Source organism: Sprattus sprattus (genome assembly GCF_963457725.1).
Source record: "Sprattus sprattus genome assembly, chromosome: 2".
Lineage (NCBI taxonomy): Eukaryota > Metazoa > Chordata > Actinopteri > Clupeiformes > Clupeidae > Sprattus > Sprattus sprattus.
Genome location: NC_137921.1, coordinates 34,744,651 through 34,772,270, shown reverse-complemented (window position 1 = coordinate 34,772,270; position 27,620 = coordinate 34,744,651). Strand labels below are relative to the sequence as shown.

Below are 27,620 nucleotides of genomic sequence, written 5' to 3'. Positions count from 1 at the left end.
CCCAAACAGCCAAGCCCTGCGCCCATTACAGCCCGGAATAGCCCCATGTTTGCACCACAGCTAAGATATGCATCTAACCTCTCTCCTCCTCTCTTCACCTCTCTCCTCTCCTCTTCTCTTCTCTTTACCTCTCCTCTTCACCTCTATCCTATTTTCTCTTCTCTTCTTCTTCTCTCTTCCTCTCTCTTCTCTTCACCTCTCCTCTCCTCTTTTCTTTTCTCTTCTCTTCTTCTCTCTTCCTCTCCTCTCCTCTCTTCTCTGCAGCCCTGGCCGAACAAGTGGCTCATTTGACAACGAGATCATCATGATGAACCATGTTTACAAGGAGCGCTTCCCGAAGGTGAGTCATCCTCAGGTCTCTGGTACCCTCATTATGCAACTGGACATTTCAACACAGTTGTCAATAGCAACAAGCAACAACAGCAACAACAACAACAAAGTGTGTGTGAAAAAAACATGGATCAAGCACTGCATTGTACATGTCTGTGTTTGAGTGCGTGTCGTTGGAACGACTGTGTCCGTATGTCTGTTTGTTTTTCTGCTGTGTGTGTGAATCTCTCTCTGTGTGGTCTGTGACTGTCTTGCTGTGTGTGCGTGTGTGTGGTGGTATGTGTGTGTGGTGGTATATGTGTCTGTCTGTCTAATGGTGCATGCATGTGTAATGTGTGTGTGTGTGTGTGTGATTGTTTCTGTCCCACGGTGCTCATGTGTGTGTGATTGTGTGCCAGGCCAGGGTGCAGATGGAGGATCGTCTGGGTGACGTGGTGACCCAGTGCTCCCCGGACAGCTCGCTGCCTCTGGGGGACGGCGTGCTGGGCTTCATCCAGCACCAGCTGGTGGAGCTGGCCAGGGACTGCCTGGACAAGAGCCACAAGGGCCTCGTCACCTCACGCTACTTCATGGAGATGCAGGAGAAGCTGGACAACCTGCTGCATGAGGTGGGCCTCTTCGCCACGTCACACACACACACACACACACACACACACACACTCACACACATACGTGGGCCTCTACGCCACATCACAGATCATAAACACACTCCTGAGGAGAAGAGGCTGCTTAGAGCTATACACATAACACACACACACACACACACACACACACACACACACACACACACACACACACACACGTGGGCCTCTATGCCACATTACAGATCACATACACACTCCTGAGGAGAAGAGACTGCTTAGAGCTATACACATCACACACACACACACACACACACACACACACGCTCGGGCGCGCACCTATAAAAACTTACATGTACCTATAAACATATACACACATGGGGGATGAAGGGCTATAGGCCTATGCAGAATCATTGACTTGGCTAACTGCTGTGAATGCTATAGGCAGACATTGCTAACTGCTGTGATTGCTATCCTATGCAGCATCATTGACATTGCTAACTGCTGTGATTGCTATCCTATGCAGCATCATTGACAAGGCTAACTGCTGTGAATGCTATAGGTCTATGCAGCATCATTGACATGGCTAACTGCTGTGAATGCTATAGGTTTATGCAGCATCATTGACATGGCTAACTGCTGTGAATGCTATAGGCAGACATTGCTAACTGCTGTGATTGCTATCCTATGCAGCATCATTGACAAGGCTAACTGCTGTGAATGCTATAGGTCTATGCAGCATCATTGACAAGGCTAACTGCTGTGAATGCTAAGTGACTGAATCTAAGTAACTGATTTATAAGGTGGAACATAGGGGTGACATCACTGGAAGGTCTGGTTGGTGTGCAGCAGAGCAGATCTGAGTGTCTCTCATTGCTAGTTAGTGCTCACCGGATAATAGATTAAGTGTGTGTGTGTGTGTGTGTGTGTGTGTGTGTGTGTGTGTGTGTGTGTGAGAGAGAGAGTGAAAATCAGAGAAAGGGGAAGAAAAACATGCACTTTGCATTGGTGTGAAGGAGCAGAGGAAGTGGCACGGCTGACATTTCCTGCGAGCTTGTTACTGGGTCTGCAACACGTGTGTGTGTGTGTGTGTGTGTGTATGTGTGTGTTGAGTCTGGGTTGAGACATTGAGCTATGAGTCTGGTGCAAGCAGTGCAGAAGTGTGAATGTTGCCCTGACTACACACAGAGGAGATAGTACTGCAAGTCTCCGACTCCTGCAGAGCCAAAGATGTTCCATCTGATAGAGGGATGTAGATGAGGCAGAGGCAGGGCCAACACACACACACACACACGCACACACATACACGTCACATGTTGGCACTGAGTTACTCTCTGGTCACAGTCACACAGATGTGTGCAAATGTGGTTGCATGGTAGCAACGTGGTGAACATTGAGTCGCTTTTGTCTGCAGTCAAGGATGATGTGTCTGCGTTCTGCAGTCGGGGGTGATGTGTCTGCGTACACACACACACACACACACACACACACACACACACACACACACACACGTGATGTGGATCTGTGGCGGTACACTCACATTCTGGAGGGAGAGGTTCTAGTCAGGGTTAGCCCACCACAGTCTAATACAATCGCCTAATGAAATCCCTTGCTTTCTGTGTGTGTGTGTGTGTTCTGTGTGTGTTCTGTTTGTGTGTGGTCTGTGTGTGTGTGTTCTGTTTGTGTGTGGGGGGGCCTAGTGCTTGAATTGTCTCAGTGAAGATGATTGTTTTGCTGTTTTTGTGCTTGTCTTGTCTTCTGTCTTGTTATGGTGGGATGGTAGTTTCCATAGCAACACCACCTCTTTACCCTTCTTGCGTTAGACAGTGACTTTTGGCAGGCAAGAGTGAATGGATGTGTGTGTGTGTACGTCTGTGTGTGTGTGTGTGTGTGTGTGTGTGTGTGTGTCTGTGTGTGTGTCTGTGTGTGTTGTGTGTGTGTACATCAGTGTGTGTACATGATAAATGCCCAGCTAGTTATGTGTGGGGGGAGTGTGCTCAGTTAAACGTGTGTGTGTGTGTTTGTGTATTGGGGGGGGAGGGTGCATGTATGCTTTCCCATTGTCCGTGTGTGTTTTGTTTAAAGCTCCCTTTAACCTTAGAGTGGCCAGCACAGGTGTGTGTGTGTGTGTGCGTGCGCGCATGTGCAGGTGTGTATGTTTGCATGTGTGTGCATGTGCATTTGCGTGCATATGTGTATACATGCACGTGTGTGTGTGTGTGTGTGTGTGTTTTTGTGTGTGTGTGTTTACGTTTGCATATGCTCCTTTTATGTAGATGGCAGGCAGCTTTCAGCACAGCTATAATTACCTCACCAACCTGACAGGGCTGTTCCCTTCACACTCTCATACACACTCTCAAACACACACTCTCAAACACACACTCTCAAACACACACTCTCATACACACACTCTCATACACACACTCTCATACACACACTCTCAAACACACACTCTCAAACACACACTCTCAAACACACACTCTCAAACACACACTCTCAAACACACACTCTCATACACACACTCTCATACACACACTCTCAAACACACACTCTCAAACACACACTCTCAAACACACACTCTCAAACACACACTCTCATACACACACTCTCACACACACACTCTCACACACACACTCTCACACACACACTCTCATACACACACTCTCATACACACACTCTCATACACACACTCTCAAACACCCACTCTCATACACACACTCTCAAACACACACTCTCAAACACACACTCTCATACACACACTCTCATACACACACTCTCATACACACACTCTCAAACACACACTCTCAAACACACACTCTCATACACACACTCTCATACACACACTCTCATACACACACTCTCATACACACACTCTCATACACACACTCTCAAACACACACTCTCAAACACACACTCTCAAACACACACTCTCAAACACACACTCTCAAACACACACTCTCAAACACCCACTCTCAAACACACACTCTCATACACACACTCTCATACACACACTCTCATTTACATTTTACATTTAGTCATTTAGCAGATGCTTTTGTCCAGAGCGACGTACAAGGGAGAGAACAATCAAGCTAAGAGCATTAAAAACCTGGTGTAACAATAAATACTGCTTATTTTTTTTTCTCCAAAAAATAGAAAACGACATAGAAAGAATAAAAAGAAGTGTGGGCCTGTTACTGCTTAAGTGCAGGTTAAGCCAAGGTGCCAGTTAGGAAGGGAGGTGCTCTCTGAAGAGTTGGGTCTTCAAGAGCTTCTTGAAGGTAGAGAGGGATGCCCCTGCTCTGGTAGTGCTAGGCAGGTCGTTCCACCAACGTGGAACTACAACTGAGAATAGTCTGGATTGCCTTGCTTGCACCGGGGGCAGTGCCAGACGACGCTCACTGGATGAGCGCAGCGTCCTGGGTGTAACATTTGCCCTTACAAGAGCATTTAGGTAGGTGGGAGCAGACCCAGTAAGCACTTTGTAGGCAAGCATAAGTGCCTTGAATTTGATGCGCGCAGCTACCGGCAGCCAGTGGAGCTCAGTGAGTAGCGGGGTGACATGTGCCCTCTTTGGTTGGTTGAACACCAGACGCACCGCCGCGTTCTGGATCATCTGTAGTGGTTTTACCACGCATGCTGGCAGGCCCGTTAGGAGGGCGTTGCAGTAGTCGAGGCGGGAACTCACCAAGGTTTGCACCAGCAGCTGGGTGGCATACTGGGTTAGGTACGGCCTGATTTTGTGGATGTTGTATAGCGCAAAGTGGCATGACCTCGCGACAAAGGCGATGTGGGCTGTGAAGGTTAGTTGGTCATCAATAATGACCCCGAGGTTTCTTGCTGTTTTGGATGGAGCCAGAGATAAAGAGTCAGTGTTGATGTTGATGTTGTGGTGGATGAACTGTTTGGCTGGGAAGACCATCAGTTCTGTTTTGGCCAGGTTTCAGCTGAAGGTGGTGGTTTTTCATCCATGTGGATACATCAGCAAGACAGTCTGAGATCCGTGCCGAAACAGTGTTGTCCTTAGGAGGGAAGGACAGAACCAGTTGAGTACCATCGGCATAACAGTGGTAGGAAAAACCATGCGAGCGGATGATAGGGCCCCACTTTCAAACACACACTCTCAAACACACACTCTCAAACACACACTCTCATACACACACTCTCATACACACAATCTCATACACACTCTCATACACACACTCTCAGACACACACTCTCAGACACACACTCTCAAACACACACTCTCAAACACAAACTCTCAAACCTGGACTGTGTTTCCTGAAAGCATCGTTGAGCCAGAGGTAACCTTGGACAGAGAGTGTTTTAAATCATAAAGACTATCATTTAACTCTGGTAGTTGTTCAACATCTGCATTTAAACTGTCACTCAAACACACACACACACACACACACACACCCACACACACACACTCACACAGATATCAGACAGACATATCACACACACACACACACTCTCAAAGCTGGCCCAACATGGAGACCAATTAGGCCATGATTTACCTGAGGTTCCAGGTTTGGGCAGGACTCAAGCTGCTTTTGTGGTAATGATGTCACACCCACACACACACACACACACACACACACACACACACTAACCCTGTGTTACTGCACACACACACACACACACACACACACACACACACACACTAACCCTGTGTTACTGCACTCATACACACTCACTCGCGCACACACACACACACACACACACTAACCCTAGACGCATGCAGAAGCCCCAGTGGGGTCCTCCTACTAGCAACCTTTCACATCGTGGACTGCGTCACCCAGCCACAAGGTCCTCTGCCTTGCAGGCACGCAAACAAACAAACAAACAAACAAACAAACAACAACGTCAAATCAAGTTAAAGCTTATGAGTGAACAACACAGGAGACAGATGTCCAAGACTGACATGCCTGGATCGTGACTTCCTCCACAACGCACACTATTTATAATCTCTCTTTCACACACACACGCACACACACACTCTCACACACACACACACACACACACAAACATAGATACACAGATACACAGAAAATGAAGCACAGTCGCTGTGGCATTTTGACATGTGGTGTTGATTGGAGGGGTGTATGTGTGTGTGATGTCAGGGGGACCACGGCAGTGGGTGAGTCACACGTGATATTCAGACTTTGCTGGAAGGAAAATCGTGTAGTTGCCTCTGGTGATCTGTGTTTGTGTGTGTGTGTCTTAGGTGTGTATGTGTTTGGTGTGGGCGGTATTTCTGTATTGTAGTTGTCTACGGTGTTACGTCAGGCCACCACATGTGGCTGTTTGCGTGTTTTGTAAAAGTAAATGACACGCACCAGGACCTCACTCAAGTCAGGAAATGTCAACAGGCTGCTGGGCTTTGCGAGCGAAGTTTGAGTTTTAGTTCCCTGATTTCTTGTTTTTTATTGTAACGGTTAATTTAGAGAAACTCTTCAAGCCATTTTCATGTTTATGTTAATGAAACAATAGCATTGTGTGTTTGTGCATGTGTGTGTTCATTTGTGCGAGGGAGCAAGTGTGTGTGTGTTGATGTATTTGTATGTGTGTGTGAATCTTGAATCTTGAATGTCACGATATGAATCTTGCGTGTGAGCATGCATGTGTGTTGATGTATGTATGTGAAGGGGCATGTCTGTGTGCGTGTGTGTGTGTGTGTGTGTGTGTGTGTGTGTGTGTAGTGTGCGTGTGTGTATATGTGTGTGTTGCTAGTCCACCCATCTGCTGCTGAGCGCAGGCCTGGTGCTCTGTTGGACTTTGTTTCTCCCTCTGAAGTTTATCTTTAGGAGAGCTGGCTGTTCTTTCCACTGTTGTGCTATGACTCAGGCTCTCAAGGAGGAGCAGAGGAGTGTGTGCGCCTGCGTGTGTTTTTGCGTGCGTGCGTGTGTGTGTGTGTGGGCTTTGTGTGCGTGTGTGCACTTGTGTGGTGTTTGTGTGTTGTCTGATCTGTCAGATGGTATCCAGATGATGCTCTGTATTGTAGGGGGGTAAGATACAAGTGCATATATTTTCATGTGGAACGGAAATGGGTCTGTGCTTCTGTGTCTTCGGCTTGGTTGGCCATGACTAATGCTAGCTCGAGTAAGCTTCTCTGCTGTTTGTTTGTGTGTGTGTTTGTGTGTTTGATGTGTGTGTGTGTTTGTGTAAGATTCAGGCACAGTTTAGTCCTAAGGGTGTTCCTGTCTGAAGCCCCCACCCACCCACACACTCACATACACACACACACACATACACAATGTGTGCAGGCAGGCGAGTGCTAACGCTATCTGTGGGCTTGGCTACACTCTTGTCTTGTCCAATGCGCTTCCTTGCCTTTTGGCTGCCTGGTGTCAGCTCTTGTTTCCTGACGGTTTTCTGAGACGCCGTCATCAGTGGGGTGCTCTCAGGTTAGGCTCACTGCGGCTGGGCGTCTCCGAGCCGGCGAGCCTTAAAGAGAGGGGAGGTGAAACCGTGCCACGCCCAAAGTCTGTTTAGGCGTCTCTATCTGGTCGCGCTGCAGTTCCTCATATCAGTAACCGTGTTTTAATCAGATGGGCTTAGCAGCTAATGGGCCCCTGATCCAGGCGGGATTTCAGTCTGACCGGTTCTACTGCTTATGACACCCCGCCTACAAGTAGTGTTGCTTAAAGGCTGGATTTTACTTCACAGTACAGCACGATTTTAGGCACATAGGAACGCCTTCAGGTAGCTGGAATGCCTTCTCAGGTAGCTGAAACGCCCTCTCCGTGCTCTCCAGAGCCCTCGGACAGCTCTCCGTGTTCCCGCAAAAATTTCTGTCGGCCCGTTCATGGCGACGGATACTACTTGGCCGTGATTGGCCCACTACGACATGCAGAGGCTCACAAACAAGCCCCGTTAAAAGTACAACCGCGCACGAGAGGGAGATAAGCATATTGAAATTAAATTAGTAACATTGAAAGAACGGAATGAAATAGCCTACACATTACACATGATAGGCATCTGCTATGCCCAAATAAAACTCACATTGTATGCTGTACCAGAAGAGGCACAACAGAAGGGTCTTACCATTTTTAAGATATTTGTTTTTTCTTGTAAACTTGAAGTCCACGTATACAACGTAAGCACAGGATTTTTCAATATGTTGTGATCATTTTTCGATATCTCCACTAAAAACCACTTGTTAGGAATGTCATCCATTCATATCGATGTGAATCAATCAATACTCATACAACTTTACCTGTGATGTGTTTTCCTTTCATTTCACAACTTATTTATTGTATAATTCAGATAGCAGTTGCCCCTTTGTAAACATTAGGCTACACATCATATGGTCTCGTCACATGATCAGATAGAGATTTGACATTGGACAACAACACAAAAATTACCCAGAAATCATCATTGAAAATCTGACGAAAATACCGAAGAAAATAAGAATGTATGCATTTAATTGAATCGTTTTTTAATAGTTTCTATAGTGTAAGATAAGCATATCATTTTGTTGTGATTGCTACTGTTTCTCCCACAAAAAAAAACCTACCATGATAGAGATAAGTTTGCCCTTTCAGGTGTATATATAACATTAGATAAAGTCAAAAAATTGTGTGTCTGCTACAAGTTTTAATTGTATTAAACTGTGCTTTTGCTGAGAGCTGTTTTTAGCACTCTGAGATTCTGCTGGAATGAAGAGTGCACTACAAATAAAATGAATTATTATTATTTTATTTTATTTACCTGCTGCATTTGAGCAGTGACAACGGTAGGTAAGTGACAGTTGTGGTGTAGAGGCAATGCTAACTAACGACAGAAAGACGCCATGGAATTGCATTCCTTTGAGAAGTAAACCGCTACTGCGCCTGCAGTTGAGGTAATGAATTGTTTTCAGCACCCACAGCCGTTGGAGCACTATAACGGGACATAAGTGCTTACTAGTACGTACTATCCGGCCACCCGCCCGACTATCCGACCCGACAGTTTGAGTACTTTAATGGCACCTTAAGTCAGAAGGGTTTCACAGCAAATGTGCCACCCAAGGCGACAACAGCAGTTGTTTAATGCAGCTCCCCATCCAAGCAATGGTGTTCTGACCAGATGGGTTCTGCAGCTAATATGCCCCCCCCCCACCTCCGTCTGTCCCCTGGCATAGCGCTTATGTCTGTCGCCATAGTGTTTATGTAGCTGTCTGTCCCAATAGTGTTTATGTAGCTGTCTGTCCTCGTCGTGTTTATGTAGCTGTCTGTCCTCATAGTGTTTATGTGGCTGTCTGTCTCAATAGTGTTTATGTAGCTGTCTGTCCTCATAGTGTTTATGTGGCTGTCTGTCTCAATAGTGTTTATGTAGCTGTCTGTCCTCGTCGTGTTTATGTAGCTGTCTGTCCTCATAGTGTTTATGTAGCTGTCTGTCCTCATAGTGTTTATGTAGCTGTCTGTCCCAATAGTGTTTATGTAGCTGTCTGTCCTCATCGTGTTTATGTAGCTGTCTGTCCTCATAGTGTTTATGTAGCTGTCTGTCCCAATAGTGTTTATGTAGCTGTCTGTCCTCATAGTGTTTATGTAGCTGTCTGTCCTCATCGTGTTTATGTAGCTGTCTGTCTTCATAGTGTTTATGTAGCTGTCTGTCCTCATAGTGTTTATGTGGCTGTCTGTCTCAATAGTGTTTATTAGGGGTGCACGATTCAGAAAATGTCACGATTCGATTCGATACCGATTTTTAGGCTCACGATTCGATTCAAAATCGATTTTCGATTCAAAATCGATTTTTGATTCAAAAAAGATTCTCGATTAAAAAAAAATTGATTCACAGTATGTAAATGTTAGTGCTGTCAAACGATTAAAATATTTAATCGCGATTAATCGCATTTTTGTCATAGTTAACTCAAAATGAATCGCGATTAATCGCAAATTAATTCATCGCAAATTTTATTTTTATGCTCTTATCATGGAAAAGTGGATTGGCTTGCTTTATCCAATGTTTTATTTTATTGAAAAATAACATTGCCAAACAGGGCGGTACAAAATTAAATTATAAAGTGCACATTTCAGACTCAGCCTATAGTGCAGTTAAACCATGGCTTAATATTTTTTCAAGTTTGCTGTGAACATAGAAGTCAGGCCTCTTATTTCAAAAACAATGAACCGTAACAGTAAGGTTAACAATAAAAGGTAAGCCTACTACTTCTGTGCTTTCAGCCAGCTGCCTGTTGACATTTTCAGACAACAGTGAAGCTTGCTTCTTTTGCACAACACAAATTTTAAAGGTAAACTTTCTATTCAGAAGCTTTTTATCAACCATTTCGCCGTATTGCGCTCACCATCACTCAAACCGTAACGTTAGCCTACTACACAGTTTGCGAAGCCAAAAAGAACGTTAATCTTAAAAAAAAAATATATATATATATATTTTATAAATATGAATCGATTTTTAGAATTCTATGAATCGATTCTGAATCGGGAGCACTTGAATCGCGATACGATTGTGAATCGATTTTTTTGCACACCCCTAGTGTTTATGTAGCTGTCTGTCCTCATAGTGTTTATGTAGCTGTCTGTCCTCATAGTGTTTATGTAGCTGTCTGTCCTCATAGTGTTTATGTAGCTGTCTGTCCCAATAGTGTTTATGTAGCTGTCTGTCCCAAAAGTGTTTATGTGGCTGTCTGTCTGTCCCTTGGCATAGTGTTTAGTCAGACTGGCACAGCGGCAGAATCTGCTCAGGGCACCCTGGCATGTGGTGGAAAGCGGGCAGTTGAAAATGGCATGGTGTGTGCTGTGTGGCACTGATGGAGTGAGTCATGCCTGGCAGCAGAGGACCCAGCTTCACCTTTTTAAAATCACAAATCAGAACAGAGCTGTTGTGTCCACAGGCAGGCCATTTTGGCTCTCACGTCTCAGTTTTATGTATCCAATGTTATCAAGTGAGGAGTTGTGCTCAATAATAAATAATTTCCCTTTGTCTGCTGGTCTCTCTCTCTCTCTCTCTCTCTTCCTCTCTCTCTTCCTCTCTCTCTCCCTACCCCCATTCCCCATCCTTTCCTCTCCCCTCTCTTTCTCTCTCTGTCTTTCCCCTTCCTTCTCTCTGTCCCTCTCTCTCTCTCCATCTCTCTCTCTGTCTTTCCTCTTCCTTTTCTCTACATCTCTCTCTCTCTCACTCTCTCTCCCTCTTTCTCTAGGCCTTTGAGCGCTCTGAGAGTGAGGAGGTGACTGTCATTAGTCAGCTGGTGAGGAAGATGCTCATTATTATATCGCGGCCTGCCAGATTGTTGGAGTGTCTGGTAAGATTGAGACGTTTCCCCACACAATCGTGACATTTATACTGTTTGTGTATGTGGATGTGTGTGTGTGTGTGTGTGTGTATGCTTGTAAAGGAGAGTGTTCATGTTTAGTTAGACAGACATTTCTCCCCACTCCAATCTAAACAAAGTCATGACATTTATATTGTAACCGTCTGTGTGTGTGTGTAAAAACGTCAAAGTAAGTTTGTCTGTGCGTATGTTTGTCCACTTAGGAAGCCAACTCCTGGTGTGTGTGTGTGTGTGTGTGTGTGTGTGTGTGTGTGTGTGAGGCCCGTCAGACCTCAACGTCTCTGTGAGGTAGGTCTGAGTGACACTAATGAGGCGTGATTGGCATTGGCAGGAGTTTGACCCTGAGGAGTTTTACCATCTGCTGGAGGCCGCTGAGGGCCACGCCAAAGAAGGCCAGGGCATCAAGACCGACATCCCCAGATACATCATCAACCAGCTGGGCCTGAACCGAGCTGACCCCCTGGATGGTGTGTGTGTGTGTCTGTGTGTCTGTGTGTCTGTGTGTCTGTGTGTCTGTGTGTCTGTGTCTGAACCGGGCTGACCCCCTGGATGGTACACACACAACCTCCTCAAAACCCACCCACTCTGGCCAGCCCTGTCCAGTGTCCCTGACTGACTGTCATGTGCAAATGTGTGCGTGTGCACGTGTGTGTGTGTGTGTGTGAATTTCTGTACATTTGTGCTCTGGCCTTTGCAGGCCGTGTGTGTGTGTGTGTGTGTGTGTGTGTGTGTGTGTGTGTGTAATTGTGTACCCTGGCTTTTGGTAGACATGGTGTATATGTGTGTGTAAATGTGTGCTCTGACCTTTTTCAGGTATGGTGCAGTTGGAACAGTACGACTCCGGCCCATCACTGACCGTGGAGTCCCAGGAATCCCCAGAGGTGAGACATACCTGACTGCGTCTGAGACGTTTCTGAGGCATGGTCTCGCCATCTGAGACAAGTGGAGACACCATCTCACCTGTACCTCACCAGACCTCAGCATGCTAGTTAAACTGTGACATAAACTGTGACACACACCACCATATGTGAGCTGTATCTGAGGTCCTATCACATCTGAGATCTCTCCACGTGCTCTTTAAAGTGTATGTGAGACGTTTCCGAGACATGGTCTCACTGCAGATGAGATGTACACGTGAGGGCTGATGCCCATCGCGGGCGTGGGTGAGCAGTAGTGGAGAAACACGCGGCACATTAAAGCACCGTCAGCCCCACTGCGCCGCATCGCGCTGAGCCTCTGTCTGTTCCCACTCAGCCCCACAGGCAAAACAGGAAGGGATTTACATTCTAATCAGGGTCTCTCTCTCTCTCTCTGTGTGTCTCTCTCTCTCTCTCTCTCTGTGTGTCTCTCTCTCTCTCTCTCTCCCTCCTTCTCTATACCTCTCTTTCTTTCTTTCTTTCTTTCTTTCCCTCTCTCTCGCTCTCTGTATCTCTCTCTCTTTCTCTCCCTCCTTCTCTCTCTCTCTTTCTCTCCCTCCCTCTCTCTCTCTCCCTCTCTCCTCCCACAGCAGAACCGCTCGCCGCTTACACCGACTCGCAGGAAGCCGCTGGAGAGCGATTTTGAGACCATCAAACTCATCAGCAACGGGGCTTATGGGTAATGCTGTTTTTCACATCGCAGAGGCATGCACTCAGACAGCAAAGACGAATAGCAAAACTACCAGATATGTCAAGAGACGCTTAAATAACCCTCTCATGTAGGGTCTATATAAACATAAAAATAGACTGGAAAATAAACATGAACAAACATTATTCATTAACATAAAACATAAACATGGAAATGGATATCGCCATAGCTACTGAATTGGCCTTTAAGCTGTTGTGCGTCCGTGCCTCCTTGTTCTAGGGCGGTGTATCTGGTGCGGCACAAAGAGACCCGGCAGCGCTTCGCCATGAAGAAGATCAACCGCCAGAACCTGATCCTACGGAACCAGATTCAACAGGTGTTCGTGGAGAGAGACATCCTCACCTTTGCTGAGAACCCCTTCGTCGTCAGCATGTTCTGCTCCTTCGAGACACGCAGACACCTGTGTATGGTCATGGAGTATGTGGAGGGTAAGAGACACACACACAAACTCATACTCACACTCACAGACAAACACATACACACACACACACACACACACACACACACACACACACACTCACTCATCTGAGACCCTGCAGACACCTTTCTATGGTCATGGAGTATGTGGAGGGGAATACAAGACAGAAAAGAGGATCTGATAACGTCATATTTACGCAAAGATCTGATTGCTTAAGGGTGTCATTAGCTGTGTCATGACGCATAGTCATTCCAGTGAAGCACTTGTGACCTCCGTCTGACCTGTGAACCTGTGCCCTCTGGGCGCTGCCTGCAGGTGGCGACTGTGCCAACCTGCTGAAGAACATGGGGCCACTGCCCGTGGACATGACGCGCATGTACTTCGCAGAGACAGTGCTGGCTCTGGAATACCTGCACAACTATGGCATCGTCCACCGAGACCTCAAGCCAGACAAGTGAGTAGGAGTGTGTGTGTGTGTGTGTGTGTGTGTGTGTGTGTGTGTGTGTGTGTGTGTGTGTGTGTGTGTGTGTGTGTGTGTGTGTGTGTGTGTGCAAGAGAGGACAGGGAGTAGCACTGGCATAAGCATACAAAGACCTATGTGTGTGTGCATATAAATGTATATCGTAAGACCTATGTGTATGTGTGCATATTAGTGTATATCGTAAGACCTATGTGTATGTGTGCATATTAGTGTGTATTGCAGGACCTGTGTGTGTGTGTGTGTGTGTGCGCGCATATTGATGTGTATTGTGTCATTCCTCTTATGAACTCCTCCAGCTTGTTGATCACCTCCATGGGCCACATCAAGCTGACTGACTTCGGGCTGTCCAAGGTGGGCCTGATGAACATGACCACCAACCTGTACGAGGGCCACATGGAGCAGGACACACGCGAGTTCATCGACAAGCAGGTAGGCCCAGGGGCGGAGATCCCATTTCATTGCAGGGGGGGACAATACATGGGAACATTTCAGAGAGTAATTCCGGGGGGGGGGACATGAAAAAAATTGCTGTCACGAGAGCTAGCATAACTTAGCTGCTAAATACCGAATTCTCTAATAACAGTGACAAACAGAAATTCGACGTCAGTTTTAAATTCTCTAAGCGGCAATTAAGGGTGTGCAAAAAAAATCGATTCACATTCGAATCGCGATTCAAGTGCTTCCGATTCAGAATCGATTCATAGAATTCCAAAAATCGATTTATAGTAAAAAAAAATCTTTTTTTCTAAGATTAACGTTCTTTTTGGCTTCTTTTATGCTAACGTTACGGTTTGAGTGATGGTGACCGCGATACGGTGAAATGGTTGATAAAAAGCTTCTGAATATAATTATTATTTTTTTTTTTTCCTAAGATTAACGTTCTTTTTGGCTTCGCAAACTGTGTAGCAGGCTAATGTTGCGGTTTGAGTGATGGTGAGCGCGATACGGCAAAATGGTTGATAAAAAGCTTCTGAATAGAAAGTTTACCTTTAAAAGTTGTGTTGTGCAAAAGAAGCGAGCTTCACTGTTGTCTGAAAATGTCAACAGGCAGCTGGCTGAAAGCACAGAAGTAGTAGGCTTACCTTTTATTGGTAACCTAACTGTTACGGTTCATTGTTTTTGAAATAAGAGGCCTGACTTCTATGTTCACAGCAAACTTGGAAAAAAGAAAATATTAAGCCATGGTTTAACTGCACTAGAGTCTGAAATGTGCACCTTATAATTTTATTTTGTACCGCCCTGTTTGGCAATGTTGTTTTTCAATAAAATAAAACATTGCATAAAGCAAGCCAATCCACTTTTCCATGATAAGAGCATTAAAATAAAATTTGCGATTAATACATTTGCGATTAATCACGATTCATTTTGAGTTAACTATGACAAAAATGCGATTAATCGCGATTAAATATTTTAATCGTTTGACAGTACTAACATTTACATACTGTGAATAAATTTTTTTTTAATAGAGAATCGTTTTGAATCGAAAATCGATTTTGAATCGAATCGTGAGCCTAAAAATCGGTATCGAATCGTGACATTTTCTGAATCGTGCACCCCTAGCGGCAATACATGTCCTAACACACAACATCTACTCATAGACAAATAATGTTGAAAGTTCAAATGCATACCAAGGCTCTTCAAGGAGGAATTCAGCTGCATGCAAATAAACGTCTTCTCTAGTGCCCTGCGCAGCCGTGTGAAGTCCATGAGCCGTCCATTGAGTTAAAAGTAACTAATAAAATCAGGTCAAGTTCCTGTGATAATCTCCAAGAAGTCTGTTGATATAAAATATAGCACTTGTTGTCTCACAACATCTCACTTATGGTGAGATAAACTCACTTTCATTAATCCAGCTTACTGATTTTTGCTTAGCCTCCTACCTTGATCTAATACTTTTTATTCAGACTTTAAATAACTTTCATGACCAAAAATATAAATTGGCCAGCGATTTAATTAGTTTTTTTGTTCATAAATGAATGTAGGATGGTCGGAGCAAAGCCTCATGGGAAATGCCTTTATCCAGTGAAAGTAGGGAAATGACTGACCGGTTGTCAGAGAGAGAGAGAGCAGGTGAGAGAGAGAGCAGGTGAAGCGGACCTGATGGAAACAATGAATGTAGACATATTCTCGTATTTATTATTGTTTTATTTGTTTAAATCCCGATACTGTAGAATCAATAGCACACTGGGTTAAGCATTGGTTACCACGCCAGCGACCCGGGTTCGCATCCGGACTCCGGTGACCTGACAATATTACTATTTTTTATTTTTATTTATTTTTCCCCCCCCGTCCCCCCGGGATCTCCGCCCCTGGGTAGGCCTTGCCGCACGCCACTCACCTGGGATCTCCAGTCAGTCAGTCACTCACCTGTCATCTCCAGTCTGGGGGCGGGGCTTTTGTGTGTTACTCACCTGTGCTGGGCATGGCTTTAGTCACTCAGCTGTGATCTCCAGTCTGCTGGGCGGAGCTTTAGTGTGTAACTCACCTGTGATCTCCATTCTGATGGGCGGGGCTTTAGTATGCACTCACCTGTGATTTCCAGTCTGGGGGTGGGGCTTTAGTCACTCACCTGTCATCTCCAGTCTGCTGGGCGGGGCTTTAGTGTGTCACTCACCTGTGATCTCCAGTCTGGGGGCGTGGCTTTAGTGTGTCACTCACCTGTGATCTCCAGTCTGGCGGGGCTTTAGTCAGTCGTTATAAGATGTCAACACAGAATTACTTAAAGTATGTAAACGTAATGATGGAAATAACACTGCATATGTAATGCACGACCAACTTTTAGCTGAAGCTAATGGTAGCCCCTTCACCATTTCTACTAAATGTGAGATGTTGTATAATATGTATGTATGTGTATGTGTGTGTGTGTGTGTGTGTGTGTGTGTCAGGTTTGTGGCACCCCTGAGTACATCGCCCCAGAGGTGATTCTGCGTCAGGGCTACGGCAAGCCGGTGGACTGGTGGGCCATGGGCATCATCCTGTATGAGTTTCTAGTGGGGTGTGTGCCGTTCTTCGGAGACACGCCGGAGGAGCTGTTTGGACAGGTGGTCAGCGGTAAGACCTCTCATGTGTCTGTCTGTTTGTGTGTGTGTGTGTGTGTGTGTGTGTGTGTGTGTGTGTGTGTGTGTGTGTGTACAATCACACTCCTCTCACCTGAGGAGCTGTTTTGACAGGTGTTCAGCGGTAAGACACAAAACAGTGTGAATAATCTGATAAGGGCTATTTGCACTCAGCTCATGTGGAGTCCTGTCTGCTTTGTGAAGTGCACTCACACACCTATCCTAGTGTGTGTGTGCAGCCACTCTCCTCTCGCGTGTGTACACACACACACACACACACACAATCACACTCCTCTCTTGAGTGTTTGCACAATCACACTCTCTTTTCTCTCTTGTATATACAATCACCGTTTCGTGTGTGTGTGTGTGTGTGTGTGTGTGTGTGTGTGAGAGAGTGTGACATGCAGTGAGGTAAATGTAACAGCCTGGCAGTCTCTGAGTTTCTCTCCTCCCTGACCCCAGCTGGAGATGGCCTACCCTGCTGCTGCAGAGCTGCCATCCAGATAAACACTCATACATATTTTAATTTGAGATTATAACAGTATCACCACAGTGTTTCCCACAGGTCTGATATATAGTGTATACATGTATATATCTTTATATTTATGTATACATGTGATGGCATCCAGCGGAAAGGGCCGGCATTACCTGTGGATGGTGTCGTTCCTTCGGACAGATACATTTTCTTTTTTTTTTCTTTTAAAGACTGCAATTATAATCATGGGAATGACAATCCATCACATTGATCGATCAGTTTTGACATATCGACTGTAAAATATATTTTGTCATTACAGACTTCTAACACATCTCAACACACACACTATGCAACAGTGAACACATCTCTGCTTACAAACTCATAACACATACACTCTGTATCTATATATTTTACTAATCTCTCACAACTCTCTCACAAACTCACATTTACACACTCTTTCTCTTTCCCTCTCCCTTTCACTCACTCACACACACACACACACACACACACACACACACACACACACACACACACACATACATGAATGTTTAAGATGTCCTGGTAGGCTGTTGGCGTGCTTCAAAGCAGAGCCTTGACATCTGAAGCTTCTGACATTGCATAACCCAGTTTGAGTAATTGGATTAACATTATGTGTGTGTGTGTCTGTGGGTGTGTAGATGAGATCATCTGGCCGGATGAGGATGACGCTCTGCCTGTGGATGCACAGGATCTCATCACCCGTCTCCTAAGACAGAGTCCGCTGGAGCGACTGGGAACAGGCAGGTTACACACACACACACACACACACTCACTTATTTATATTTTCAATCAGACAGAGCCCATTAGGGGTTTCTAAGAAGACACACCTTTCATGATATGCGTGTGGTAATCAGAATGAAAGACTTTCCTTCTCTTGCGCTCTCCATTTCTTCACCTTCCCCTTTCCTCTCTCTCTCTCTCTTTCCCTCTGTCTGCTCCCCTCCCTCCCTGTCTATAGGTGGCGCTGCTGAGGTGAAGCAGCATCCCTTCTTCTCTGGCCTGGACTGGAACGGCCTGCTGAGGCAGAAGGCTGAGTTTATTCCTCAGCTTGAGTCTGAAGATGACACCAGCTACTTTGACAGTAAGTACACACAGGCACACACACACACACACACACACACACACACACACACACACACACACACACACACACACACACATACACACACACACACTTACTGACCACTAGCTACTTCGACAGTAAATCATTTACACACAGGCTCAACACACATAAATGGACACAAACCCAACACCAGGCACTTCAGTGGAAAATCCCCCAAAACTACACATCACACACACTGCTAGTACGTGCCAGTTCAGAGGACAGAGAATCCCCATCAAGCATGTTTGTGATATGAGCATACACTCAGGGTTGAGCGGAAGGAGCTGCATCCCACCATTGTAGGCAGGGTGGTGTGTGTGTGTGTGTGTGACTGTAAGGCGGGGTGGTGTGTGTGTGACCGTAATGCGAGGTGGTGTGGTACTGTGTGACCGCAAGACTGGGTGGTGTGTGTGACCGTAAGGCTGGGTGGTGTGTGTGTGTGTGTGAGACCGTAACGTGGGGTGGTGTGTGTGTGTGTGTGTGTGACCTTAAGGCGGGGTGGTGTGTGTGTGACTGTACGGGCGGGCTGGTGTGCGTGTGACTCTTTACTGTTCCCTTCTGCAGCTCGCACAGAACGCTACCACCACCTGGGCTCAGACGACGATGAGGAGACCAATGATGAAGAATCTTCACTGGAAATCCGTCAGTTCTCGTCCTGGTCCAACCGCTTCAGCAAGGTACACACTAACTGACACACAGTCTTTCAGCATTGTGGCATTATTCAGCAAGGTACACACCAACTGACACACAGTCATTCAGCATTGTGGCATTATTCAGCAAGGTACACACCAACTGACACACAGTCATTCAGCATTGTGGCATTATTCAGCAAGGTACACACCAACTGACACACAGTCAATCAGCATTGTGGCATTATTCAGCAAGGTACACACCAACTGACAACATGTCATGTTCACAAGGCTTTTAAAACCCTGTAAGCACTATGGTACTATGTCAACACTTCAACACACACACACACACCCACATGTTCAGGCTCTTGTGTATGTGTACCCCTCTGGCAGGTGTACAGCAGCTCGGAGCATCTGGCGACCCCGTGTAACCTGAGCTTCTCGTCTGAGCGCAGCCCCAGCGAGGACAAGGAGGAGTCCAGAGCAGAGTACCACCGGCACGGGGGAGGGGACGACCGCAGGCTGACCACACAAAGAGCCAGGTCGGTCTCCGAGAGGTGTGTGTGTGTGTGTGTGTGTGTGTGTATGGGTGTGTAAATATTTGTTCATCTGTGAATAAGCTTGGTTTTTATTGAGTATGCGTTTTGCATGCATGTGGTTGTGTGTGTGTCTGGTCTGAGTGGGTGTGTGACTGTTTTTTGTATTTGTTACCTGTATTTGTAACAGGTCGGGGCCCAACAGACACCCCGCTTATTTTATCAAATCTATATTCCATTAAGCTAATTGAATCTATCATCCATTCATTGTAATTAATAAGCAACTGTTATGTGTGAGAAAAAGCAACATCAGCAACTGCCACAGGTGGAAGCCTATAAATAAATAAAAGAAAATCTAACTCTAGATATTGCATCAAAATTGTATTGTGCACCAGAAAACAACATAAATACACACAGAGAACTTAATTGCAGTAGGCCTAGGCCTATTTGTGCACAGCAAACAAGCAAGGTAATCAAACCAGAAAAGACCCAAAAGATAGCATGTACTCAAAACAAGTGATGGAACATGCAAACAAGACCACTCAGCTAGCCTAATTAAAATAGGTGATGCTTCAGACATGCAAACAAATAGGTTCAAATAGGTCAATATAATGATTAAAATAATTTAAATAATGATTTAAATCTGTGGCTGCAATCTATAATCAACATAAATAGCAACAATCATTCCTGGGCAGACGTTTGAGTTGGTAGCTGTCCACAGAAAAGAATAACCACTCCAATGATAACGCACAAAAACAGCACTAATGCAACTTTACTTACGTCCATCGAATCCTTTACATTTACGAGTAATCACTTCAGACAACGTGTATTTTAGACACTGTTGTTTAATGGTATTTTTTTCGTGTTCTCGCCGTCAAGCAAGGAATATATGCAAAACACAATGCTGCCACTCAACGGTAAAACGTAACAATTATCCCCTGAAGCAATTCGGAACACCTGTCAGCCCACCGTCTTCACCTATGTTGAAGAGCCGACAGTCACCACCAACCCAAACTGATACAGCGTTGATAACCTTTTACGGACTGGTCTAGTTATTTTCCTAGAAACGTCGTGGAGTGTGGGTTGGCAACCATCTAACCTGGGGTTGCTTTCTGTCGGGTGCTTTTGCATTAAGGTGATAACTTAAAAACAAGTTGTTTCTGTGACAGCTAAATTCAGGTTGACAAATGCTACATACAACTTTAGATTTGTCGATTGTTCCGTCATTAGGCCTCTTAAACAGAAACTTTCCGCCAAACAATCCCTCAGCTCTCCATCTTTCACTACTGTCTCGGTCACTCCTGCCTAACTGACTGCAGGCACAAGCCGGTTTATTGTCAGTGGTCAACGCACACCGGAAGTAAACAAAGTTGCGTCAACTGAATTAAAATATTTGTATCACATTAATCTCGGCCACAATAATATCATAGATGTACGCGTTAACTTTGACGCCCTTAATTAATATTGTTATCAATTTAAAATCAGTTACTCGCTCCGCGGCCCACCAATGGGAAAAAAAAAAACTGAAACATTTGGGAAACCCTGCTTTAAAGCAAAGGCTGTCCATTGATCTGCACTGTGTGTGTGTGTGTGTGTGTGTGTGTGTGTGTGTGTGTGTGTGTGTGTGTGTGTGCCAGATGTCTCTTACCCATCTCTGTGTCTCTCTGTGGTGCTAGTTTGCGTGTGCGTGCCTCGTCCAGCTCCTCCCAGTCTGAGCGCAGCGCCAGTCCTCTGGTCATCAGCAGCACACACAGCCTGGAGACCATGCCCCGCTTCGCCCTGTCCACCGATGATGAGGGTGAGCACACACACACACACACACACACACACAAACACACAGCCTCGAGACCAAGCCCCGCTTCGCCCTGTCCACCGATGATGAGGGTGAGCACACACAAACACACACACTCCACACCTCACAAGTTCTTTGCTCTGTCTACCGACAATGAAAGTTTACCAATGACAATAGTGTGGGCACACACACAAAACACCTTGTTGTACTCAAGTCTTGCTCACACCATTGTTATTGTAATTCACTTGATTATATCATACAAGGGTGTGTGTGTGTGTGTGTGTGTGTGTGTGTGTGTGTGTCTGTGTGTGTGTGTGTCTGTGTGTGTGTGTGTGTGTGTGTGTGTGTGTGTGTGTGTGAGCTCTCTTGCAGCCATTGTCTAGTTGAATGTTTACGCCTGTTTTCTTTCTCCCAGCAGAAGTGGTGGTATCCAACCTCCACCGCATCAGGATCCGTAGCAACAGCACTGGAGCCAAACACTCGTCTCCTAGGGAACAGGGCAGTTCACGGCGCTACGGCAACCAGCTAGAGACCCCAGATAAGCAGAGGATGCCATCTGGGGGCAAAGTGCCCAAATCTGCCTCTGTGTCTGCACTCTCTCTGATCATCACTGCAGGTGAGATACACACACATACACGCACGCACGCACGCACGCACGCACGCACACACACACACACACACACGCGCGCACACGCGCAAACTCTTACCAGTAGCACTGATAAACGAATCATAAAGCAGGGATCAAAGCGCTGCTGATAAGATTCATTTAAACTACTGACCAACAGATTAAACTTCAGGCTCAAGCTGCCCTTTGATAACCTCCCTTTGTGTTGGGGTTTTTGCATGGGTGCACGTGCGTGTGTCTTTTTTTTTTTCAGTGTGTGTTTGCATGGGTGTGGGTGTAAGTGGCTTTTTGTTCTGGGTGTGTGTGTGTTTATATGGGCGCTGTGTGTCTGCTTTTGTATGTGTGGGTGTGTGTGTGTGTGTGTGTGTGTGTGTGTGTGTGTATTTTTGTATGGCTGTGTTTGTGTGTGTTTTTGCATGTCAGTGTGTGTGTATGGGTGTGTAAATATTTGTTCATCTGTGAATAAGCTTGGTTTTTATTGAGTATGCGTTTTGCATGCATGTGGTTGTGTGTGTGTCTGGTCTGAGTGGGTGTGTGACTGTTTTTGTATGGCGTGTGTGTTTGTGTGTGTGTGTGTGTGTGTGTGTGTGTGTGTGTGTGTGTGTGTGTGTGTATGGGTGTGTGTGTATGGGTGTGTGAATATTTGTCCTTCTGTGAGTATGCGTTTTGCATGCGCGTGTGTAAATCTATGCTAATCTGTGTGTTTGTGTTTTCTGCACTTAGACGATGTGTGTGGTGGCCTCCAGCCCAGCCCCATCTCCCCGCGTTCCCTCTCGTCCAACCCGTCGTCCCGAGACTCGTCCCCGAGCCGCGACCTCTCCCTCAGCCTCAGCTGCCTGCGGCCGCCCATCCTCATCCACTCCTCAGGGAAGAAGTACGGCTTCACCCTCCGCGCCATCCGCGTCTACATGGGAGACTCTGACGTTTACACCGTACACCACGTCGTCTCGGTCAGCAAACAGACAACACACCACATTACTGTCTGTCTGTCTGTCTGTCTGTCTGTCTGTCTGTCTGTCTGTCTTATTTAAATTTAATTTATCTATTTATTTATGTATCTGGTTATTTATTTATTTAATAATTGCTTTATATATTGTTATAATATTTGTTTATTATTTGTAATAATTGTCATACATGTGATAATTAAGCATAAAATAATTAATAAAATGAATTATTATTATTATTATTATTATTATTATTACAAAACTATGCCTTTACGTTGTTCATATATTTGAAAATAAACCTAGCATTGCCACTTTAGAGAATTGGCAGGACAGGGTGCTTCTACAGTTACTGAACCTGTAGAGAACCCCATGTGTGGCTCCTCAGTCTGAACTAAAGAAGTGTGTGTTGTCTCTCTCCCTCGCTGGTGTGTGTTGTAGAGTGTGGAGGACGGCAGCCCCGCACACGAGGCCGGTCTACGGGCCGGTGACCTCATCACGCACGTGAACGGGGAGTCGGTGCAGGGCCTCGTGCACACGGAGATGATGGAGTTACTGCTCAAGGTGGGAGGAACACCAGCGTGTAGGGTGTAGCGTGTGTAGCGTGTGTAGCACTGTGACTGACTGTGACTGACTGTGACTGTGACTGTGACTGTGACTGTGACTGTGACTGTGACTGTACTGCATACAAACCAGACCTCTTGGAAACAGTTATAATCCATTAGACATTAGTCTGTATTTATAACCTCCTCATATAAATAGAATAGAAATTAATTTAATTATTTGCCACATTATACTGCCTGTATTGCAAAGAGAATTGATCTCCTTTGTGTATAACTTGGAAGTCCCCACTATAGCCATCTGAAGTGGACTGCCACCATTGTGTGTGTGTGTGTGTGTGTGTGCGCGTTCGTGCGCAGTGCTCATATCCATAATTGGCTTTTAAGATATGGCCATATCAGCATGCAGATATTTCCAGCAGTGCGTATGCAGGCTAGGCACAAGTGCTGCACAGCCTGTGGGGGTGAGCTTAGCAGTCATTTTTGTTGGTTTGCAAGTTAGAGACTGAAAATGTTTTCATGGATTTTGACAAACAGAGGAGATGAACATCTAGCTGTGTTTGGTTTCACTCTGGTGACATCATGGTCAACACATGTAGTTTAGATCGTATCTGATCTGTGTTCCTCGTGTGTCTGTACCTGCACAGAGTGGCAACAAGGTTGCGCTACAGACCACTGCCCTGGAGAACACCTCCATCAAGAGGGGCCCGGCCCGTAAGGCCAGCTACAAGGGCAAGATGGCCCGTCGCAGCAAGAAGAGCAAGAAGAGGGACACCCAGGACCGGTGAGAACCACCGTCGGGTTGGGGGGGGGGGGGGGGGGGTCTCTGCCCCCGTGTGTTTCTGTGGACAAGCTCGTCTGAATGTGTGTATGACTAATGAAGCTTTTGTGGATCGGTGTGAAACAACCCTTGTTTAAGGCCAGCAGCAAGCATAACACATCTGCAACACACTGGATTGGGAGCACACACCCTCCTTACACACACTCATTCTCTTGTGATGACAGCTGATGAGGCTTCACAGGATTAGAGTGTTAGTCACATATTACTCATGCAAATCTCCTGTATGGAAATTCAACATGCAAGTGGTGAACATTGTAGTGGAAGTATGATGATGAATCACCTGATCAACATACTGATTATACAGTAGTGTAATTACATGATTATCATGTTTCATAATCTGGGTTATAATCTGTTATATTCAGTGAGCAGAATAAAGGAAGCAGGTTCTCTGTGAAGTCCTACTCCACACTCTGTAGCTGTTGATGTGATGTGGCCTTCTCAAGTGAAAGTGAAGCAGAGGGGACTTTCTGTTGTGTGTGTCTCCCCCTGCTGGACGATAATACCATAGCACAGTGACGGTGACAGTGTGAGGTTTTGTGTAATGTTTGCCTGTTTGTTTTGTGTCCTGAGGGACAGTGTGTGGGTGTGTGTCTACTGAGAGCATGTTTCTGTGTCTGAGCTGTGTGTGTGTGTGTGTGGGGGTGTGTGTGTCTACTGGGAGCATGTTTCTGTGTGTGTGTGTGTGTGTGTGTGTGTGTGTGTGTGTGTGTGTGTGTGTGTGTGTGAGTCTTTTTACCATCTATTTGTGTATTTGCATATGTGTATATGCGGTACATAAACATAGCACAAAAAGTAAGGACATTTGTGTTTGGTAGATTATTTCTTTGTTGTAACAATGCTTCTTGGCAATAAATCTTATACTGTTAGAAAGCCTGTTTATTTCCCTTTTAAATGGTGCCACATTTGAGCAGGGGATGAGCAGCAGAGCTGAGTAAAAATTGCTGAGTGACCAAAATTGCTAAATGCCAAGCAGTTTATTCTTATGTTGGTATTCACTCTTGTTTTGAGTTGTTTGGTGGATTGGATAATTGAACTCTCGATCAATAACAAGGAACAAGCAAGACATATTGTTAATATTACATTTTATTAATTTAATACACCCTCAGGAGTGGGTGGAAGATCCATATGCAGCCACAACAGCCTGGCACCACCTCCTCATGCTGGTCACCAACCTGCCACACATTGCTGTGGGATGGCATTCCATTCCTCAACCAAGAGTCGTTGCAGATCAGCCATTGTGGTTGTGTTGGTCACTAACACGTACAGCACGCCCGAGCTGATACCTAAAGTGTTCAATTAGGTTGAGGTCTGGACTCATGGCAGGCCATTCCATTCTCTCCCTGATGGTGTATTAAATTAATAAAGTGTAAAATTGCCAATATGTCTTGTTTGTTCCCTGTTACTCATCAAGAGTTCAATCATCCAATCCAACAAACAACTCAAAACAAGAGTGAATACCAACAGGAGAATCGAACAATCCTGAATTTCTGTATTAAGTTGTATTGTGTGTGTGTGTGTGTGTGTGTGTGTGTGTATCTTTAGGCGTCGCAGCATCCTGAAGAAGCTGTCGAAGCAGGGTAGTGGTGTTATGCACGGCAGTCGCAGCTTCTCCTCTGGGCTGCAGCACTCCGTGTCCTCCAGCGAGAGCCTCCCGGGCTCCCCCACACACAGCCTCTCTCCTGGGCCGGCCACGCCCTGCAGGAGTCCAGCTCCAGACCACCATACCACAGGTGAGAGAAATACACACACACACACACACACACACACAGCCTCTCTCCTGGGCCGGCCACGCCCTGCAGGAGTCCAGCTCCAGACCACCATACCACAGGTGAGAGAAATACACACACACACACACACACACACACAGCCTCTCTCCTGGGCCATCCACACAGTCCTGACACACACACACACACACACACACACACACACACACACACACACACACACACACAGCCTCTCTCCTGGGCCATCCACACAGTCCTGACACACACACACACACACACACACACACACACACACACACACACACACACAACATGCAACTTGCAGACTCCACCGAGCCTGTTTTCCTATCCTATCAACTAACTCTCTCTCTCTCTCTCGCCCCCCACCCCAGACGCCGTCTCCCCCCAGAGCACCTCCCCCTGCTCCAGCTCCCCCAGCTCCCCTGCGGCCCACATCCGGCCCAGCTCCCTGCACGGCCTGGGCTCCAAGCTGAGCGCTCAGCGCTTCACCAAAGCGGGCCGGCGCAAATCCACCAGCAGCATCCCACCCTCGCCACTGGCCTGCACCTCCCCGCAGCGCTCGCCGTCGCCCCTGCCGACCATCGCCAAGACGCTGCACTCCTCCTTCCACGGCCGCACGCTGTCCCCGCCCACGCTGGTGCGGCAGGCGGTGCGTCCGCGCAGCGCAGAGCCCCCCCGCTCCCCTCTCCTCAAACGCGTGCAGTCGGCCGAGCGCCTGCCTGGCGCCTACCACCACGACAGGAAGTCCTTCGCCCCGCGTCGTCACACGCTGGAGGTGCCCCACACTGAGGCCGACGCCCTGGCCGAGCTGGAGCACGACGGAGGCGGAGTAGGGGGCACCGCCCGTCTGAGCCTGGGGCTGAACTACAGCGCCACCCAGAGGCTGTGGTCGTCGGCGGGCAGCATGGAGCAGCTGGTGGTGATGCGCAAGCTCAACCTGTCGGAGCGCCGCGACTCCTTCAAGAAGCAGGAGGCCGTGCAGGAGGTGAGCTTCGACGACCCGGATGAGAAACCGGCGGCGGCGGCAGCACCGAGCCCCCTGCAGCACCGCGCTGCCTGGCTGGTGGGCCGCTCGGAGTCCGGCGGAGAGGAGGAGGGGGCGATGGTGGTGCGGAGGTGCCCCCTGGTGCCACAGATCGCTGTGCAGGGATCCGAGAGCGAGGAGCAGGAGGACTGGGTGCCCTGCTCTGATGATGATGAGGAGGAGGAGGAGTTGCAGGACTCCGAGCACAACACTACCGCTCGGAGTTTTGCTGAGGCAGCTTTGCAGCCTGGGCCTGTCGCCCTCGGCAACGTGCAGTGGGTGGTGTCAAAGGTCACGCCCCCCAGCCCCAGGAGAGGGAAGGCAAAGGAGAAATGAGGGGATGGGAGGAAGAAGAGAAAGGAGCAGTGGCACGGATGGATCTCATATCAAAGACACAGGAGTGCTGTCTACCTGCCAGCTATACATAGCCAATAAAGGACTGACTTACTGAGCTCATGTTGCCAAACACATCATAACGAAGTACATTTTGTAGTTTTGGATCGTTCTGTTCAGGGGTTGTTTTGTGTACATTTTGTAAATATG

General features: G+C 46.7%; 1 protein-coding gene across 1 annotated transcript in view; it reads left to right on the top strand.

Moving 5' to 3' along the window:
- Nucleotides 1-27,413, top strand: part of mast3b (microtubule associated serine/threonine kinase 3b) — a gene marked incomplete at both ends in the record, with an annotated part of 61,520 nt that extends 34,107 nt beyond the window's left edge. The window contains 21 exons of the mRNA XM_080859827.1: nucleotides 265-340; nucleotides 729-938; nucleotides 11,056-11,157; nucleotides 11,519-11,654; nucleotides 12,001-12,068; nucleotides 12,698-12,783; nucleotides 13,033-13,241; nucleotides 13,547-13,685; nucleotides 14,009-14,141; nucleotides 16,598-16,763; nucleotides 17,921-18,022; nucleotides 18,241-18,363; nucleotides 18,949-19,061; nucleotides 19,407-19,555; nucleotides 21,226-21,347; nucleotides 21,757-21,957; nucleotides 22,690-22,916; nucleotides 23,349-23,471; nucleotides 24,115-24,251; nucleotides 25,851-26,038; nucleotides 26,425-27,413. Of these exons, the coding sequence (XP_080715953.1) occupies nucleotides 265-340; nucleotides 729-938; nucleotides 11,056-11,157; nucleotides 11,519-11,654; nucleotides 12,001-12,068; nucleotides 12,698-12,783; nucleotides 13,033-13,241; nucleotides 13,547-13,685; nucleotides 14,009-14,141; nucleotides 16,598-16,763; nucleotides 17,921-18,022; nucleotides 18,241-18,363; nucleotides 18,949-19,061; nucleotides 19,407-19,555; nucleotides 21,226-21,347; nucleotides 21,757-21,957; nucleotides 22,690-22,916; nucleotides 23,349-23,471; nucleotides 24,115-24,251; nucleotides 25,851-26,038; nucleotides 26,425-27,413 (3,799 nt within the window). The remainder of the gene's footprint in view (nucleotides 1-264; nucleotides 341-728; nucleotides 939-11,055; nucleotides 11,158-11,518; nucleotides 11,655-12,000; nucleotides 12,069-12,697; nucleotides 12,784-13,032; nucleotides 13,242-13,546; nucleotides 13,686-14,008; nucleotides 14,142-16,597; nucleotides 16,764-17,920; nucleotides 18,023-18,240; nucleotides 18,364-18,948; nucleotides 19,062-19,406; nucleotides 19,556-21,225; nucleotides 21,348-21,756; nucleotides 21,958-22,689; nucleotides 22,917-23,348; nucleotides 23,472-24,114; nucleotides 24,252-25,850; nucleotides 26,039-26,424) is intronic.
- Between the last annotated feature and the right edge of the window lie 207 nt (nucleotides 27,414-27,620).